The sequence below is a fragment of the Cervus canadensis genome, chromosome 20 (genome assembly GCF_019320065.1).
Source record: "Cervus canadensis isolate Bull #8, Minnesota chromosome 20, ASM1932006v1, whole genome shotgun sequence".
Lineage (NCBI taxonomy): Eukaryota > Metazoa > Chordata > Mammalia > Artiodactyla > Cervidae > Cervus > Cervus canadensis.
The window spans coordinates 39,304,500-39,322,010 of record NC_057405.1 but is presented as its reverse complement, the minus strand read 5'-3'; the positions used below and the strand labels follow the sequence as shown (position 1 = coordinate 39,322,010).

The window sequence follows — 17,511 nt, the reverse complement described above, 5'->3', positions numbered from 1 at the left end:
ATTGGTCTTTTATCCTCAGTGTCTTTCTAGCATGTTGCTAATGTGGGGCTTAATAAATTAGAGCTAACTGAATGTTCAGGACTATATCTTGGTGAGAAAATTTTGTTGTTGACAAAGACAGCACACTGAATAAGAAAACAAAATAGAATTAGAGAAAATAACTAAATGGTCAATGTAATGGGGGATCACAAGAGGATAAAATAAGAAGGTGAAAAGATAAATGGAAAAAAGATACCAAAGAGAGAAAGCTGATTAGATGGGACAGAGATATGAAAACTGATTTGAAGATGACCCTAGATAACTTGCGGAAAGGTTACATGTTATCAAGCATTGAGTTGATCTTGCTAAAGGAAAATAAGAGTTCTCTTTTTGAAGGGTTGTAGTTGATACATCTATTCAGGCATTATTTTTTTAATGTCTAGAAACCATAACCATTCCCCCTGAAAACAGAAATGCGGGCTACTATCTATTTTGTCTAAAAAAAATGAAGACATTATCCCTAAGCAAGTTTGAGCTGTAACACTATAGTCCATAACAGTAAGGGAAAAATATCAAACTAGAGATACATGTACATCTCATCCTGTTTCTTAGAAAGAAGTGATATCTAATATTCCCCACTAATCTTAAGATTTGGTGTTCAAAAGTTCAAGTTCTATTTAAATCTTACTCACCTGATTCAAAATTAATTATGTTATTTCTCTCTTGCTTTTCTACAGTATGCTGTCTGGCTAGTCCTCTGGATTACGTGGAATGTGTTTGTTATCTGCTTCTATTTGGAGGCTGGGGACCTCTCAAAGGTAATTTGCCATCTGATTTGCCTGAGTCATCAGTTGTGTGTTAACAAGCCTCTTCCTAAGTAAGGCAGTCTCACCCTGCTTTTGTCACTTAGATGCACCTCAAATGAAGGTAATTTGAAAGCTGTCCTCATCTATCTCTGCATTTCTACCATCAAAGAAATATTTCTGTATGTCACAAAAATGCCCTTTATTGTTTTAAGCAAAGCTAAAGTAAAATATTGACTACTACAATGAGCAGAATGTGTACTTTTAAAACATTGACTCATAAGAGATTTCTGAAGCAGGGTAGGAATTTTATCAAAGGTAAGATCTTGAAGGTTTTATGAAATCACTTAGTTTGCTTATTATTCTGCTGAAGACTTGCCTAATTAGACCCAAATAGCAATGTAATAATTCAAATAATTAATGAGTTTTAGTTGAATAAGACTGTTACCAGAGGGATATAATTTATCACATAAATGAATGAAATATATATTTTGTTCTAAAACAGTCTAGGAAAGACTTAAAATACGTATATTTTCATTCAGGTTTCATTTTGTGCTGTACTTCTATGAGTGTGTGTATGTTTCTGTATTTGCATGTGTGTCTTGCTATTATATTTCTAACATAAATGCCTTTACTATTGAAATAATGCAGTTTGTAGATCTCTAAAACCATCATCCTTCTTCTATTGAATGCAGTTAACAGCAAATAAGTCAAATACGGTAATCCATTCAAAACAGTAGCAAATCCTACTTGAGACACTTGAGAGAGTTGTAAACTTGTACATCTTCATAGTAATTTTAAAAGAGATTATGAAAATGTTCTTTTACCTCTCTATTCCTCAGAGCAGAAAGATGATGTAAAGATGTTGACACTTTTTTAAAATCCAGAGATGATAACCTGCTTTAAAAGGCTAAAAGAGCTGAAAGTGGCCAGGAACTCTGTTCACAGGGCTAGAAAGTTTGATACGTGGGGGATGGGGTCGTGGTAATTCACATTTTTAATCTAGTTCACAGGTACTTCACAAAGCTCTCTGAGCGTTTTCAAGTCTGTTTGTTTATTATTTAACTATGATCCTGAGTATAAATAATCTTGACTTTTTTTTTTCCAAAGCAAATGATGAAAGATAAGAGGGTGACACTATCATATGAGATAAACTCCAGGCTTCTGAAACCTGTAGTTTTAGGATCGGGTTTAGGACAAGTTCTCACTGGGACCCTCTGCTGTATCTGCCCTGGTAAATGGCATTTCTGTGATTCTGACCAGTCATCATACTCCACACTCTTGGCAGCAGGCGGTCCTTTCCTGAATATGTCGTGACCAATGAAAAAGAATTGTTCAGGTGATTCTCAGAAGGACACTTAATTTTCTGCTTAAAGCTCACATTTCTTTCATGCCAGAAAAGCATGCATGTTTCCCAGGACTTGAATTCCTTGCCCAATTTATACATGCTGCTGTAAAATGTAATTTCTTCAGAGATTCCTCACTAAAAGGACTTTTAATGATATTTTCAATGAAATAATCACCTTAATCATTGGAAGACAGGTATTCAGGCATCTTGGCTAAGCAAGATGATCTTGCAGATCAGAGAGTTTGTTTAATATTAAAAAAGGAGAGATTTGAGCCAGGCCAGCTACACAAATGTTCTGTAATTTTGCTTCCCACTCCACATGATGTCTGTAGGCACTGGATAAAGCTTGTGATCTCATGACCTTGGACATAGGCTTGAAATTGCAGTGAGGGCACATCCTAAAACATTAGTGTTCAAGAGAGTTGAAACCCAAGTTACTAAGAATTCTGCTAATGCACACAAGCAGGTCGTGGCTGTCCCTTGGCAGTGAAGCAGTTAATAATATTTCTTTTTCTTTTCATCTTATAAACCAAGGCTAGACTCTGCAGAGCACATGAAAATTTAATAATTTCCTTTTAACAAATAATCTAAAGGAAAACTAGAAAGGGCACAGTTATATTGTTATCTGTACTGAGTTTTTCCTCCCTTTTCCTGCTCAAAGGGTTTGAGAAAGGTGTATTTATGCCATTTAATTCTTTAGCTTCTGCAACTGCCTCACATTCTTCAAGTAATAGAGTGCCAGAAGGAAGCAATGGTGATTGAAAAATGTACAGATATATGAAAGCTCAAAAATGGGACTCCTGAAGCTGCAGATAATACTTAGGTTACAGAATATAAACCACTTTATTCCCTCACCTCCCCCCAAAAATTGTTTGACCATATGAATGGGTCAGTTTGCCTGAGGCTGAAGGACAAATATGGGAAATAAAATCAGGGAGGGCATTCTGTGATCTTTATGTATGTGAGAGAGTGTATTTATTTCCGTAAAGCACTTTGTAAAGGAGTTAATTATTCATAATGAATATTGGCAAGAAATAATACAAAGTAGTACAATATTAAGGCAAACTTGAGTTACCCATTAGAGTTTAGAATTTTGTGTTTTCTTATTTCAGTGTCTTTTCTACTTTTTCTGCTAAACTATCTGCCATGTACTTATGAGAGAAACAGATATTAGTGTCATTAATGAATACCTTCAGGAATGAAATGGCTTAATTATAATAATATCATACACACGGCTGAATGGGTTGATCTTCAGTTTTCTTTGTATCCCTGATTGTATAGACAATATTTTCCCATCAAAACTTCTGTGTAAATCCAACATCATTATTACAATATCAATTAGTATATTTTCATTATTATCCCCATAATATTTAAGCAAAAATAAAACTAATCAGAAAAATTTCTTTTTAAAAATTTCATCTCAGTGATATTAATAAAACATTGTGAATGCCATATAAATTAACACTTAATATGGTAGGAACAAATAAACATATAGCTTACATAAAAACCATTTCCAAACATTTACATTGTATAATAATTATTTCCACACTATTTATATTAATGGTTTAGGTATTAGTGTTGTGACTAAATATTCTGAGGACTTTCCTGATGGCTCAGAGGGTAAAGCATCTGCCTGCAATGCAGGAGAGCCAGGTTCAATCCCTGGGTCTGCACGATCCCCTGGAAAAGGAAATGGCAATCCCCTCCAGTACTCTTGCCTGGGAAAGTCCCATGGACAGAGCAGCCTGGCAGGCTACAGTCCACGGGGTCACAAAGACTCAGACACAACTTAGAGACTAAACCACCACCAAATATTCTGAAACACCATACAGTTTGTTACTTCCTGGGATGATATTTTAATAGATGCTCTGTTAATGAGACAGAGATGGCATTAATTTTTAACGCAAAATGTTTGCTAACGTTGTAGGCAGCTGCCTTTGAGCATTAAATGTGACCCAGACTGTTAGACTAGTTTGGTGAATTCCTCAAGTAGCTTAGTCTGATTGCTTTATGGGATTATTTTGGTCAGTTGTGATTTTCTTGCTCACATGTCAAATAGAAATGGAACTAATTCCAGTTGTTAACCAAATTGAGTTACTTTGAAAAAAAGAAGACATCTGCTATTCTATAGTTAACTTCAAAGTGCCTTGTTAGAAGGAAAACACATAATATGGTAATTCACTTACTAGCTTCATCACCTGGGAAAATGAAATTTATGAAATGATTTTCAAATAGTTATACTCAGGAAAACAATATTAGTGCTCTTCTGACACCTGCAAAGAAAACTGTATTCTATTGGGTGTGTCACAATTATAAATTATTCTTAGGCTGAAATTATGTCTTAACACTTTTCTTTATGTGACTGTCTTGAGATCTCAGTTTCTCCTTTGGTCATTTATGGGTACCATCAGTGAAAGATAAACCCTTTATCTTTAGAAATAAAAGAATTTACTTACAGATCATGAAAGAGTAACCAAAGGATTATTTTACACTTAAAACAATCCAATTTGTTTGAATTTAGCCCTTTGATAATATGGATGCAGGTATATATCTCATAAGTTTCACTATATTACCAGAAACTTATCTTGTTAGATGTGAACAAAGCAATAAATTATACTTAATTAATGCTTTTAATTAGCAGTGTCTAGAAGGCTGTAATGTTTTAATAATTTTGATAGTTGCTTTTGCTATCTAGGTATAAATTTTCATTTAAAAAGTCAGTATATAAAAAAGCTAGGTAAAAATATGGCCTATTTAATCTTTGAAGAATAAAATTGCACTCCTGCAAACAAAAGCTACAGGAAGAGAATAAAACCTGTCATATACTGTAGGCAATAGGGAACAAATCCTAAAAACCAGTTGCAAGTGCTGTGTGAAATGAAGTGCTGTTACATCAATCCCAGGTTTATTCCTTTTATTAAAAAATGAATTATTCATTTAAAGAGGTATCTGATATTTGGATATTTTCTGCTGAATGAAATCAATGCTTGTATCAAGATTTGCTTTTATGATTTCATATGGGAAAAGGTGGTATGGAGAGATATCTCATAATTACTTTTTAATTTGAATTAATGATATTCAAAAAGTAAAATACCTGTTCAATTACTAATAAAACAAGAATACCTCTGATAATTTATTTAAGACTAAGTTTAATAAATATAAAGATGACAGTTAATTGGATTCATATTTTTATCTTGCTTTTCTTAAAATGCATACAGTCTAAGAAATCTTGAATTAACTATCACTAAAAGAAATATAAAAAAAATTTCCCAAATCATCAAAAGAGATTTTGCTTTTGGATATAGGATGAATGTCCTACACATTATCAAGAATTGCATATAGTATAATTTTCCCCCAAATAGAAATGAACTAGCTGCCTCTGTTCTCTTGTTTCCTATTATAATGCATTGAATTAAACTGCTTATTTTCCTAGTTCTACAATTCTCTTTTGTTTGCTTACTCATTCCACTTCCTTTTAAGGCCCTAAAGTAAGGAATAAGGTCTTTGGATCTTTCTACCTCTCTGTTTACTTTCTTTCACTTGAAAATGCAATTTACTGTCATAATTTAAAGTATCATCTCGACACATATATCTGCCAGATCTATATCTTCAGTCCTGACCTTGTTGCTAAGTTAAGGTCCCACATCTCCAGCTTTCTGCTTGTGTCATGTCAATTCCATTGGCACCTTAAATTCAACATGTCCCAAAGGATTTATCATCATCCCCAAAGAATCCGGCTTCCTTAATTTCTCTTCTTACTCAGAGAAGAAAAGCAAAGCAAATTATTTTCCAAAATATGAATAAAAGAGGAAATGAATTGTTTTGTGTTGGGAGGGCTATTGCAATCTTTATAGACTGACCATGAGATGAAGCAAGAAGTCCATGTTTTTATTCTTCATATAGTCTTTATGTGTGTGTGTGTGTGTGTGTGTGTGTGTGTGTATTGTAAACTTTGGACAATAACACATCAAAAACAGTAGAGGGGTGCCGATGGAATGATACTTTGTATTGGTAACTGCCCCCAAAGAGATAAATTGACCTTTAGAAGTTGCTATATACTCTGGGGGCATTTGCTAATTCTGACTGGGGGAGAAGTGCTGAGTTCAGGCTTCAGACCTATAGGAGGCTATTTCTAGACTGTGTATAAATCAGCACAGCTTTAAAGGAGAGGACCTCAAGCACATGATCAATTTTCTTCTTTTCTGAAAAAACAATTTTCTTCTTTTCAGGCAATAAGAACTAAGATAATCCATTAGTAGCAAACATTCAATAACAAATTCCTACTCAATGACGTTCTTATTTGTTCATGGAACATGCTTTGCATTTACAGATTAGATTACCCATAATCTTTAAGTAGAGCACAGAGAAGTTCCCTGGTTTCTGACTTCCTTTTAAGCAGGGATCCCAGTGTAGATTGTGATGTGTGTGCATATGAAGATTTATTACTTAACACTGACTCTACCCAAGGTATCAAGAGAAGTAAAAAACTGGATTACCAAAAGCTCTGGGGAGAATTTATACTTAATTTCATTTTTAATACCCAAATCATATATATTCATTTGTATGGCAAAATTCTTTCCAGAACCTCCCTGTACCTTTGTCCATGGTTGAGATGACTAGACCATGAATGGCCCTATATCTAATATTACTTTATTTGCATATTTATTTTAAAATTATAATTGAATTTCTAGAAGATGAGGAGCCTTATTCCCAGGGTATTGAAAATCTTATATGCTTCATGAGGCTCCCACTGAAAGCTACAAAAATATCTGAGAATCCCCACTTGGATTTCTTTTTTTTTTTTTTCTTTTTTTTTCATTTATTTTTATTAGTTGAAGGCTAATTACTTTACAGTATTGTAGTGGTTTTTGCCATACATTGACATGAATTAGCCATGGATTTACATGTGTTCCCCATCCCGATCCCCCCTCCCACCTCCCTCCCCATCCCATCCCTCTGGGTCTTCCCAGGGGACCAGCCCTGAGCACTTGTCTCATGCATCCAACCTGGGCTGGTGATCTCTTTCACCCTTGGTAGTATACTTGTTTCAATGCTATTCTCTCAGAACATCCCACCCTCGCCTTCTCCCACAGAGTCCAAATGTTTGTTCTGTACATCTGTGTCTCTTTTTCTGTTTTGCATATAGGGTTATCATTACCATCTTTTAAAATTCCATACATATGTGTTAGTATACTGTATTGGTGTTTATCTTTCTGGCTTACTTCACTCTGTAAAATGGGCTCCAGTTTCATCCATCTCATTAGAACCGATTCAAATGAATTCTTTTTAATGGCTGAGTAATATTCCATTATGTATATGTACCATAGCTTTTTTATCCATTTGTCTGCTGATGGGCATCTAGGTTGCTTCCATGTCCTGGCTATTATAAATAGTGCTGTGATGAACATTGGGGTGCACGTGTCTCTTTCAGATCTGATTTCCTCAGTGTGTATGCCCAGGAGTGGCATTGCTGGGTCATATGGCAGTTCTATTTCCAGTTTTTAAAGGAATCTCCACACTGTTCTCCATAGTGGCTGTACTAGTTTGCATTCCCACCAACAGTGTAAGAGGGTTCCCTTTTCTCCACACCCTCTCCAGCATTTATTGCTTGTAGACTTTTGGATAGCAGCCATCCTGACTGGCGTGTACCTCGTTGTGGTTTCTACTTTCTTTACTCTTGTGGTTAAAACAATGTAAAGCATTTCACAATTCTACCACTTTTTCTAATATCTGAGTTGCTTTCTGTTTCTCTGCAAGAACTGGACGGCTATATGGTTTTGATGGCTCCTGGAAGTTAACTGTTCTCATTGAACTTCCTTACTTTGATGTCTTTCCTCTTCTAAGCAAGAAGGATATCCCTGATTCAATAGGTGAAGTTTCAAAAAGTTACATATGAAAAATAAAAGCACAGAGATTAATATTTCAAGATAGTATCTTGCTGGAAATAAAAGAAAGCAGATACAAACGTGGTCTAAGCAAGTGCCATTCTGTTTGTCTCAAAGCCTAATCAGAGATCATTCTAGAACACCAATTTTTATTCTATGCCAAATTAAAGCAACTCTGCTTTTTATAGATTTATTATTTACAGAGCCATGTAAAAAATAAAAGAACACACTTCCATTAAGAGTTTTAAGGCTTTACATTTAGAAATATTTGAAGATTTTTTTTAAAAAAAAACAACGAAAACAACTGTATTTTTTTTAAACCCTGGAATAACTTGTCTAGATTAGAATGACCTCATATTAAGTGGGCTCTTAGATCCTAAAGTAGTGACAGAATTGATTTGAGAATTATGTCCAGTTCAGCATGGTCCACAACAGCCCCTCATGTGTTCTCAGTCTATGATAACCTTATCAAAGCCCCCTGATTAACTGCAAACCATCATCCTAACATAACCCTTGGAACACATTTGGCAACTGAATTGGGATTGACGGTTGCCAAATTAGCTTTGGAGGGCAGAATGTCAATCTCTGTGTCTGTGAATTCACTCAGGGACAATGGATGCTTTGATGAACTGTGGGAAATTATATAAAAACACAACTAAAAGGGTATTAAATAGTGAAATAAATCAATTTTTTTCTGCTTCTAGCATCCAAGGTTATTTGGCCAGAAAGAGCAATAAGTGACTATTTTCCATGCCTTTCATATGGTAACAAATCTCCTCTATTCTGTCCTGTAGTTACAATTTACATGGAAAAGGCAGTTGAAGTTTTGGATCATAGTTCAGTTCACTACAGGTAACCAGCAAGCAATGTTTGGTAAACACTGTTATTAAATGTAAAGCAATATGAAGAAAGCAAGACTATTTAATAAATCTTTGTACTGTTTGAGAACTGCATGAAGAAATTTTGAAACATTGAAGTTGCTTTTCATTCCAACATAGCATTCAAAGTGTTACGCCCCCTCTGCCTCATTATAGATTTGTTTTCCACACTTAAAAAAGCAAAACGTGTATACAGCCTCATGCATCCAGAAAAACAGCTTAGAAGGGTAAAAAGAGGAGGATGATTCACTAATAAACAGCCATTTATAGAATTATAATTAGATTTTTTCCCTTCATTAGCACGTGTAACCTGCTAGAGGAATGCATCTAATGGTAATTGGAGGACTCTAGGGTTTTCACACTCATAGGTAGTGTAATATATAAAATTGAAGTAATTAGGAGGTATTTAAAAAAATGTCATATGTTTCATAGTGCAAAAACTAGGCATTTTGTAGTGAAGTATTTTGTAGTGAAGTAGCTGCTGATACCATAGAGACACTCTGTCCCTTTTCCACTCTGCCAGAAAAACCTCTAGTGACAGGTCCTCAAATCTTTTATTTGATGAATCACAAGTGAGAATGAGTTTGGGGCTCTCTATTAGTCCCAAGAGGGGAACCAGTATCTCACAATTTGGCCCATTCTGCAATTGCTCTTGAGGAGAGCTGCAGCTAGCCGGGTGCTCCGAGGGGCTGCAGGCCTCCTGGGGGTGGGCCCAGTACTGCAGCTTCATCAGGCAGCCTGCAGATTGGATGGACTCGAGCTTTTGCACTGGTTTTATGAGCACTGAAATTAATCCATTAAGCATTTTGTATATCCAGACCCCCTCCTACTCACTTTTTAAAGCATTTGTATTGTATGTTAACTGTGGCGTCATAGTGTGAGGTGTAATGAGTCCAATTCTTCTTGTCCTCTTGCTTCCTGTTTCCTTCTTCTCAATAGAAAAAAAGCTGAGTTTATTATTACCAAATAGCCAAATAATTAGGACTGCTGGGTCTTTTTTTCCTCCTAAGCTATTCTTCAGAAAATGTAAAGCCAGAAGCACAGTTTTGAAAGCAAAGATAGCAGAATATTATCTAATGAATGGGAATGAATACTGTAAAAACCATAAGGAATTAATGGCTTATGAAATAATGATGAGAGCATTTCACTGCAGTCTTCTAACCTTGGAAAGATGGGCCCTCAGTCTATGACTAATTCCATCGTTTATTAAGAATGCAAGTTGTAACAGTATTATGGGTTTCTTTTAGAAAAGTGAGAAAGGAAAAAAAGTAAACATATCATAAATGTGATGTATCAGAGTTATAACACTTTCTGAGTTCAGATCTCTTTCCTGGTTGTAAGCATTTTATTTTCTAAACAATCCCATCCTTTTGAGTATTGCATAAGATCAAATCTCTCTACAGGGGCAAAAGTGTCATGATCCCATTTGGAAAACATTATCAAATAGTCAAGAGAAAATAAAAATGAAACACAAACTCTAGTATTTTCCCTGGTAACTATGGAATTACTAAATCTGAAGACATATAAAGATTGAGAAAGGAGGGGAAGAAGATAATTGCATATTCAACAAAGGAGAAACTGAAATTTATTGGTACTGACAAAGTAATATAAATGATTATATAAAGTATTATTAATGAAAGAAATTTGGCTTCAGTATTTCATATTTTCACAGAGTATCTAAATTTTTATTTGACCATGTTTCAGAATAAATTTCAAGTTATGTTCTCCTAGAATGTGTTGGAAGGAAAACAACATGAAAAGACAAGACTTGGGATAGCATATGCAGGCAGACGTCTGTGACATCTCTCACCTCTCAAATCTCCAGGGTCTGTTGAATCTATGTTTATTTTTCCTGCAGCTGTCCACTCACTAGAGAGTTGCCCTTCCTAGAGAGAGAAAAACCAGTCTTTCAGACTCACTAGAATTGCTGTCCTCAGGATTTTTAATGATTTTTTGTTTGTCTTAATTGCTAAACTGCTTAAGAGAGGAAACACAAGTTTACTTCAAGCTGAAATGAGGAAAACATTTACATGTTTTAGAAAATATTTTAAAAATATGCTAATATGAATAAAAACAAATCCTCGTATTATGTGACTTTGCATTATTTTTTTCTGTATTTTCAGAGTAAAGCCTCAATTTATGTTTCAAAATTACACACATCTAAATCACTGGCAAATATTATTCTTTACCATTATTCTATTTTTTATCCAGCCTTTATTTTAATTTCTATGTCTTATTAATATACTCCCCTTAAAATTATATAATAGATTTTTATTAAAGTATTTGAGCATCACAGGTTGATTTTTCTATTTGAACTTGAAACAGTATAAATCCAAAATAACTCATTTTTCTCAGCTTTCTGAAATGTACGAGGTTGGGACATTATTCTAAGCACAAGGAGACTTTGAATAAGCTAAGAATTATGTGATCTAATTTCTATTTATGAAATATCACCATGGCTATTGCAAAAATACTCTGTAGGGGGACAAGAGTGGCAAAATGGAAATTAGTTTGGATACTTTTACATGTAAGTTGTAGATGCTTTTGGATTGGATAGGGGAGATAGCAGTGGTGATAGTGGACATGTATATGTGGATGCCCTTTAAGATGAGATCTAGTTCTGTTCTTGATATGATATGAGGTTAGGATAACAGGATTTGCTAGTATCTCCTTTGCAGGGTGTATGAAGAGAATGATCAGGATTGGCTTTCAGGCTTGTAGTCTGAGCCGTTTGGAGATTTTGGTTTTTCCATTAATTGAGCTGGGAGGAGACAGAGGACAGATAGGAAAGGAGGAGAATATGTGCAGAACCAGTTGCTCTATTTTGTCCACATTATATCAGAACTTCCCATTAGACATCCTAAGTAAACAGTAAAATGTGAGTCTTGTACTCAAAAGAGGTACTGAATCGTAGACATAAATTTGAGTCATCAGTATATAAATGAACTTTAAAGGCACATGAAAGAATGAAATCTCTTTTAAAAAGAGAGAGAAAAGAAGAGAGCTAAGCACCTTTTTAAAGACTGTTCTTTGGGGCTCTAAACTTCACAGGTCCATCAGAGAAGGATCCAGAAAAAGAGACCAAGGAGAAATGGACTGTGAAATAAGAAGTCAGGAGACTTTAGTGTCCTAAAGGTTAGGTTAAAAAAAAAAAACAAAACAAGATGGCGGGAAGAGAAACTGTGATAAGAATGAAGATTAAAAACTGAATATGAAATATGGAAAAATGGAAGCTACTCTTGAGTTTGCATACAGCGATTTTGGTGGACAAATAGTAAAGAAAGCTTTATTAAAGGATGTGAGGGGAGGAATCTAAGAGTAAAGCAACTACTTCAAGGACTGTTGCTATAAGAAGCAGAGAAATAGAGCTACCGCAAAAGAAACAGGGCAGTCTAGGGGTTTGTTTGTGTTTATATGTTTTGCTGAGTGCGGATGCTGGAGAGTATTTGTATGCCAATGGAAACAGTCTACTGAGAGGGAGACACTCATTGGTGTAAGAGCTGTTATAAGTTCTTCAGCAGCTGAGAGAAGACAGGATCCAGTGCTGAAGTGAAGGGTTTGACCTTAGATAGAACAGGAACAATGCATCATCCACTGCAAGGAGAAAATATTAGCTGACGGGTATAGATGGAGGCGATCTGGTAGATTTGGGGGTGAGACGATAAATTCTCTTTTAATTGTTTCAGTATGCTTCAGTAAAATAAGAGGCATGGGTCATCAATTTGAGTAGTAAAGGGGTAAGGAGTCAGGTTTTTAGAAAAAAGGGGAAAATGTATATGAATGGAGTGACCCAGGAAAATGGACTTACGATTGATTTTCTAATAATAGCGATACAGATATGCTGAGCCAACAGCATGGGTGAAAAGGGTTACTGATGATCTACAGAACTCATAGATGCCTGCTAGTTAAGGTTTAACTGCAGTGCTGTAAGCCAACACCCATCCGCCTGCAACCGTTACTGATTTAACACTGTGCTCTTTTGCACCAATTAAGCAAATGAGACTCAGAGAACTGACTACTTACTGAATAAGCTTTTTTAGCATCAATTTTCTGTGTGCATTCTTTGCATCCGAGATTTTAAGTCATGTTTGTTTTTAAACAAGTTAGTAGTAATTAAACAGCAAATTTAAAGTGTCCTGACATAGATACAAATCAGAAGTTGGGACAAAATGTTATGTGCAAAGATGCATTATATATGTATATACACACACATATATATGGGAAAATATATATATAGAAATACATATATAGGGAAAATATATATAGAGAAAATATATATATAGGGAAAATATCTGGTAACAACCTAAATATCCAACACTAAGAGAATATTTTAATGTTATGAATTACTTATATGTAGCTTATTTTACAGTCTTCTCAAAATCAGAGAAATAGTAATTCTAAAGCTATAATAATAAAGATATTCTGTAGAAAGCATTTAACACAATGATGTGCAAGGCATCCTCTGAAAAGACTTCTGCTGGGTCCTTCCTGCTTCTGTGCACCATCCAGCCTCTTCTCCAGCCTGCTTCCTTCTCCTGTTCCTCAACCCTCCAGGCATATTTTTGTCTCAGTTCCTTATTCCATTGTATTTCCTCTGCCCAGAGCCTTGTTCCTCAGACTTTCTCATGGCCTACAGCTCCTTCTCATCCCAGGCCTCCAGTTAAAGGCCACTTCTTCAAAAAGATCTTAAACTATTCTGCCTAAAATGACTCCTCCATTTCTCACACGGCTTCCCTGTCTTCTAGTCATAGTACTTGCCTCGTATGCGTGCATGCTAAGTCGCTTTGATCGTGTCCAACTCTTTGTGACCCTATGGACTGTAACCCACCAGTTTCCTCTGTCCATGAGATTCTCCAGGCAAGAATACTGAAGTGGGTTGCCATGCCCTCCTCCAGGGGATCTTCCAGACCCAGGGATTGAACCCGCATCTCGTGTGGCTCCTGCATTGCAGGCAGATTCTTTATCATTGAGCCACTTGGGAAGCCCAGCACTTATCATAGCCTGGCATTATTTCCTACATTTACTTGTTGATGTGAGTAATGTCTAAATCTCCTGTGACACCCGAGTATTCTAAGCACTGATAATAGTGCCTGTACGTGCTCCCTATATATTTGTTACATAAACAGGTTAACAAATGAATTAATTATATGGATTAATTAAATTAATAGTTAATTAACATGAATTAGTGAAGCAGTAGCATTTTAATAAACTATATAGAGATCTACTTTGGGATCTACTTTTGCTCATATAGAAAGATTTCATTTCATTTGGGTATCAGTAACTAACCAAAAAGAATCGGCAAAGACTGTACTAAATAGCAGAGGAAAAATCAAGCCAGAAAAAATACTGAGGGAGAACAGATGAAAATGGAAAAGTTGCCTCTCATTCATACAGAGTAATGATATGCTCTTTTAGCTTGAATCAGTTCATGAGAAGATGTGGTTGATAACCATCATCTTCTCTAGGAAGTGAAAAGGATATAGAATTTAGAAAGAAAAAGACATTTTCTAAGTGAAGAAGCAGACAAATTTCTGGTCAGAGTAAACACCTCTTTTCCCAGAGTATGACTAGTAGACCTCCATCAAGAACCTGATGACTCAAAAACTCTAACCTATGACTGACTTACATTTTATCTAGAGCTTAAGCTCTAGGTTAAGCCTTTGCTTTCAGTTCAGATATAGACCCCTGAACGACATAATATCTGAGGCTGCCTGTGCATAGCTTATACTGCAGTGTGAGTGTAGAATGTAAGAGAAGATTCTGATTGTAGATAGCAGAGAAGAGCATAGGAACAAACAAACATTTTTGTGATTAAAAGTATTTATATAGGGAGGAACCTGTAGAGGAACTGAGATTTCAGGGACCCCTAGTTGGAGACATAATGCTACTTAAAAGAAAAAAGTTACAAATTCACAATTCTGACTAAAATTGGCCCTGCTAAATCACAAATCATATGCCATATCCACTTCCATTTAGCCACATGCACACATGCAAAGCCATACAAAATGGTTTCTGTTTATCCAAGTGTGATTAAATGCAATTTGGAAAATGGTTTCTCAGTGAGATTATTGTAATACACTGGAGTCAATAACTTTTACAGTAAAGAACATAAGTTGTTTTTGAACCATTGTTTATCTTCTGGTTTGAATAATGCAAAATATTTTTATATTTAAAAAAGGGGGGGCCAATGCTAAGCTCATAGCATGAAATATATTAGTACATTTAAATATTAAATATCTTTTCACAAGAATTAGCCCTGAATGTATGCACTATATATTTCCTCAAAGCATAGTTAATTTGCTCCATATTTTCAAATTTAAGTTTTCTCTTTATTAAATCAGAGAACATATGACAGGTATAAATGTTCTTATGTCAGTGCCTTTGTTTAAATTTATACCACATTTAAAACCCTCCTCAAAACCAGCTCCAACCTTTCTAAGGTAATACCAGGCAAATAATGAGATGTTTCTTAGAACCATGTTTTTTTTATTATTATTATTATTTTTCTAATATTGTTAAGTATAATTTATCTTACTTTTATTTTTAGTCTTTCATGGGAAAATGACATAAAAATCTATGCTATTAATGATGTTAGTTTTTATCTAGAGGTGTTCTAATTTGTAAAAGAAGACATGTTGCCCTTAAAATGGATCTATTGGTTAAATTTGACCATGCTTCCCTACAAATTAACTTCTTGATCGACAAATTGTTCTCTGTGAAGGAACTTGGGTATTGTCAGCACTGTTGATGGATGTTTGCTAAACAGCATTATAATATGTCATTCATTTAATATGGGTTTTGGATTACAAATGAGGTTTCCTGATCTATATAGCCAGCAAAATGGTGCTTTAGCAAGAAATTTAATGTGAAGTCTTACAGATGGAAAAAATATAGTATCACTGAAAACAGATTTCGTTCAATGTCAGTTCAGTCTTTGAAATTATACACTTTGAAACAATATTTCGAAAATCTTCAGATCTTGCCATTTATCAATATTCTATCATTAAAATCCTTCCTTTCTTCTTTCTCTCCTTCCTGTTTTTCAACAAATATTTGTGAGCATCAATTATGTGCCCTAGACCCAAGGGTGAGGGCAGTGGGCAAGTGAGACCCAGGTCATCAGCTCATATTTTCTGAAGTCTCGCTGAGAAGATGGGTAATTAAAATGTAATTGTAGTGATATATGATGAGTATAATGACGAGCATGGACAAGATAGAAATGACTTCAGGACCTCACTGAAGTTCAGGGAAAGACTCATATCTCTTTCCACAAGACTCCAGTCTCTTTTCTTTTATGTATCTGGGGTCTCAGTGCGTTTTGGAATCTCAAGAGAGAAGACCTGGGCTTAGCTGAACCCTGCCACACATGTCAACTACGCAGGGATCTGAACAATCTGAATCCCAGAGGCAAGTGAAATTTCTAATCGTTTTGGACACCACCAATCACTGTAAGTTATATTCTCTAAAGGCACCCAGCCACACTGGCCAGGCATATCAGGATCATTTTTTAGTTCATAACTGAAGCTGCTTGCACCAACACAGACATCTTCCTCAATGTTGGAGATGGAAATAGTGAGGCAGCTGCGCAGCCCAGGGGGATTGGAATTTTACTTGGTTAAAAACGAGGCCATCATGCTTGTCCAAACAGGAGTGGGGAGATAAGGCCACCTCATAGGACTAAGAGGGCTTGGAAAGTCCTTCCTTGGAAAATGTGAAACCCTGAGTGAACCTGGCTACAGATGAGTCAGCTCTGACTTTTCACAGCTGCAGAGCAGGAATGCTTTACCCGATCTAGAAGGGTTACATCCCCACCACCATCAAGGTCAATTCTAGGGTGTAATGGGAAAGCTGAAGCCTCTGATCTAGCTCCCAGCATGATGCTGGAGTAGACACGCAGATTCTACAGGGAAAGCAGTATCTCAGTTGTGAAACTGCTAGTTGCTTAGTTGTGTCTGACTCTTTGCAACCCCATGGACTGTGACCCACGAGGCTCCTCTGTCCATGGAATTCTCAAGGCAAGGATCTTGGAGTAGGTTGCCATTTCCTTCTCCAGGGTATCTTCTCAACCCAGGGATTGAACCCAGGTCTCCTGCATTGCAGGCAGATTCTTAACCATCTGAGCCACTGGGGAAGTTGCACCTGGTAGAAATTCCCGATGCTCCAGTAGGCCTAAGACCCAAACAGTATAGCATTTATCAAACACCTTTTTTTTTTTTTTTGCTATTGGAGGCTGAACTCAGGAGGTATGGATCTCTTCACCTTTGACACTCAGATCTTCTTCCCCTCCCCTTTCTTTTTTCCCCCTTTTTCACTCTGTTCTCTCTTTCCAGCCTCATTAGAATTTTATGTCAATGGCTCTGTGCCCTTCACTGGTCACTGGGCATTGGCTGGACTGACGCCGGTCTTCCCTGCCAGGTCTCCTGTCATTGTATCTCTGGAATCTAGGATGAGGCCCTTGGCATGTTAGTGCTCTGCTCTGAACCTCAAGAGAGCTGAGCCTTTCAGGCTCCACGTTATCTGTCTTCTCTCTAAGTTTAGCCAACAGTCCTCTTAAGATGAGGGCTTCCCTGGTGGCTCAGTGGTAATGAATCTGCCTGCCACTGCAGGAGATGTGGGTT

At 36.1% G+C, this 17,511-nt stretch overlaps 1 protein-coding gene across 4 annotated transcripts in view; it reads left to right on the top strand.

Moving 5' to 3' along the window:
* NKAIN2 (sodium/potassium transporting ATPase interacting 2) overlaps positions 1-17,511 on the top strand; it is a 1,112,863-nt gene that overhangs the window by 612,917 nt on the left and 482,435 nt on the right. For all 4 annotated transcript variants that reach the window (XR_006263983.1, XM_043439576.1, XM_043439579.1 and 1 more), the window contains one exon: positions 717-797. Coding sequence is in view for 3 of the 4 variants with exons in the window: in XM_043439576.1 (XP_043295511.1) it covers positions 717-797 (81 nt within the window). In the remaining variant the exon portion in view is untranslated. The remainder of the gene's footprint in view (positions 1-716; positions 798-17,511) is intronic.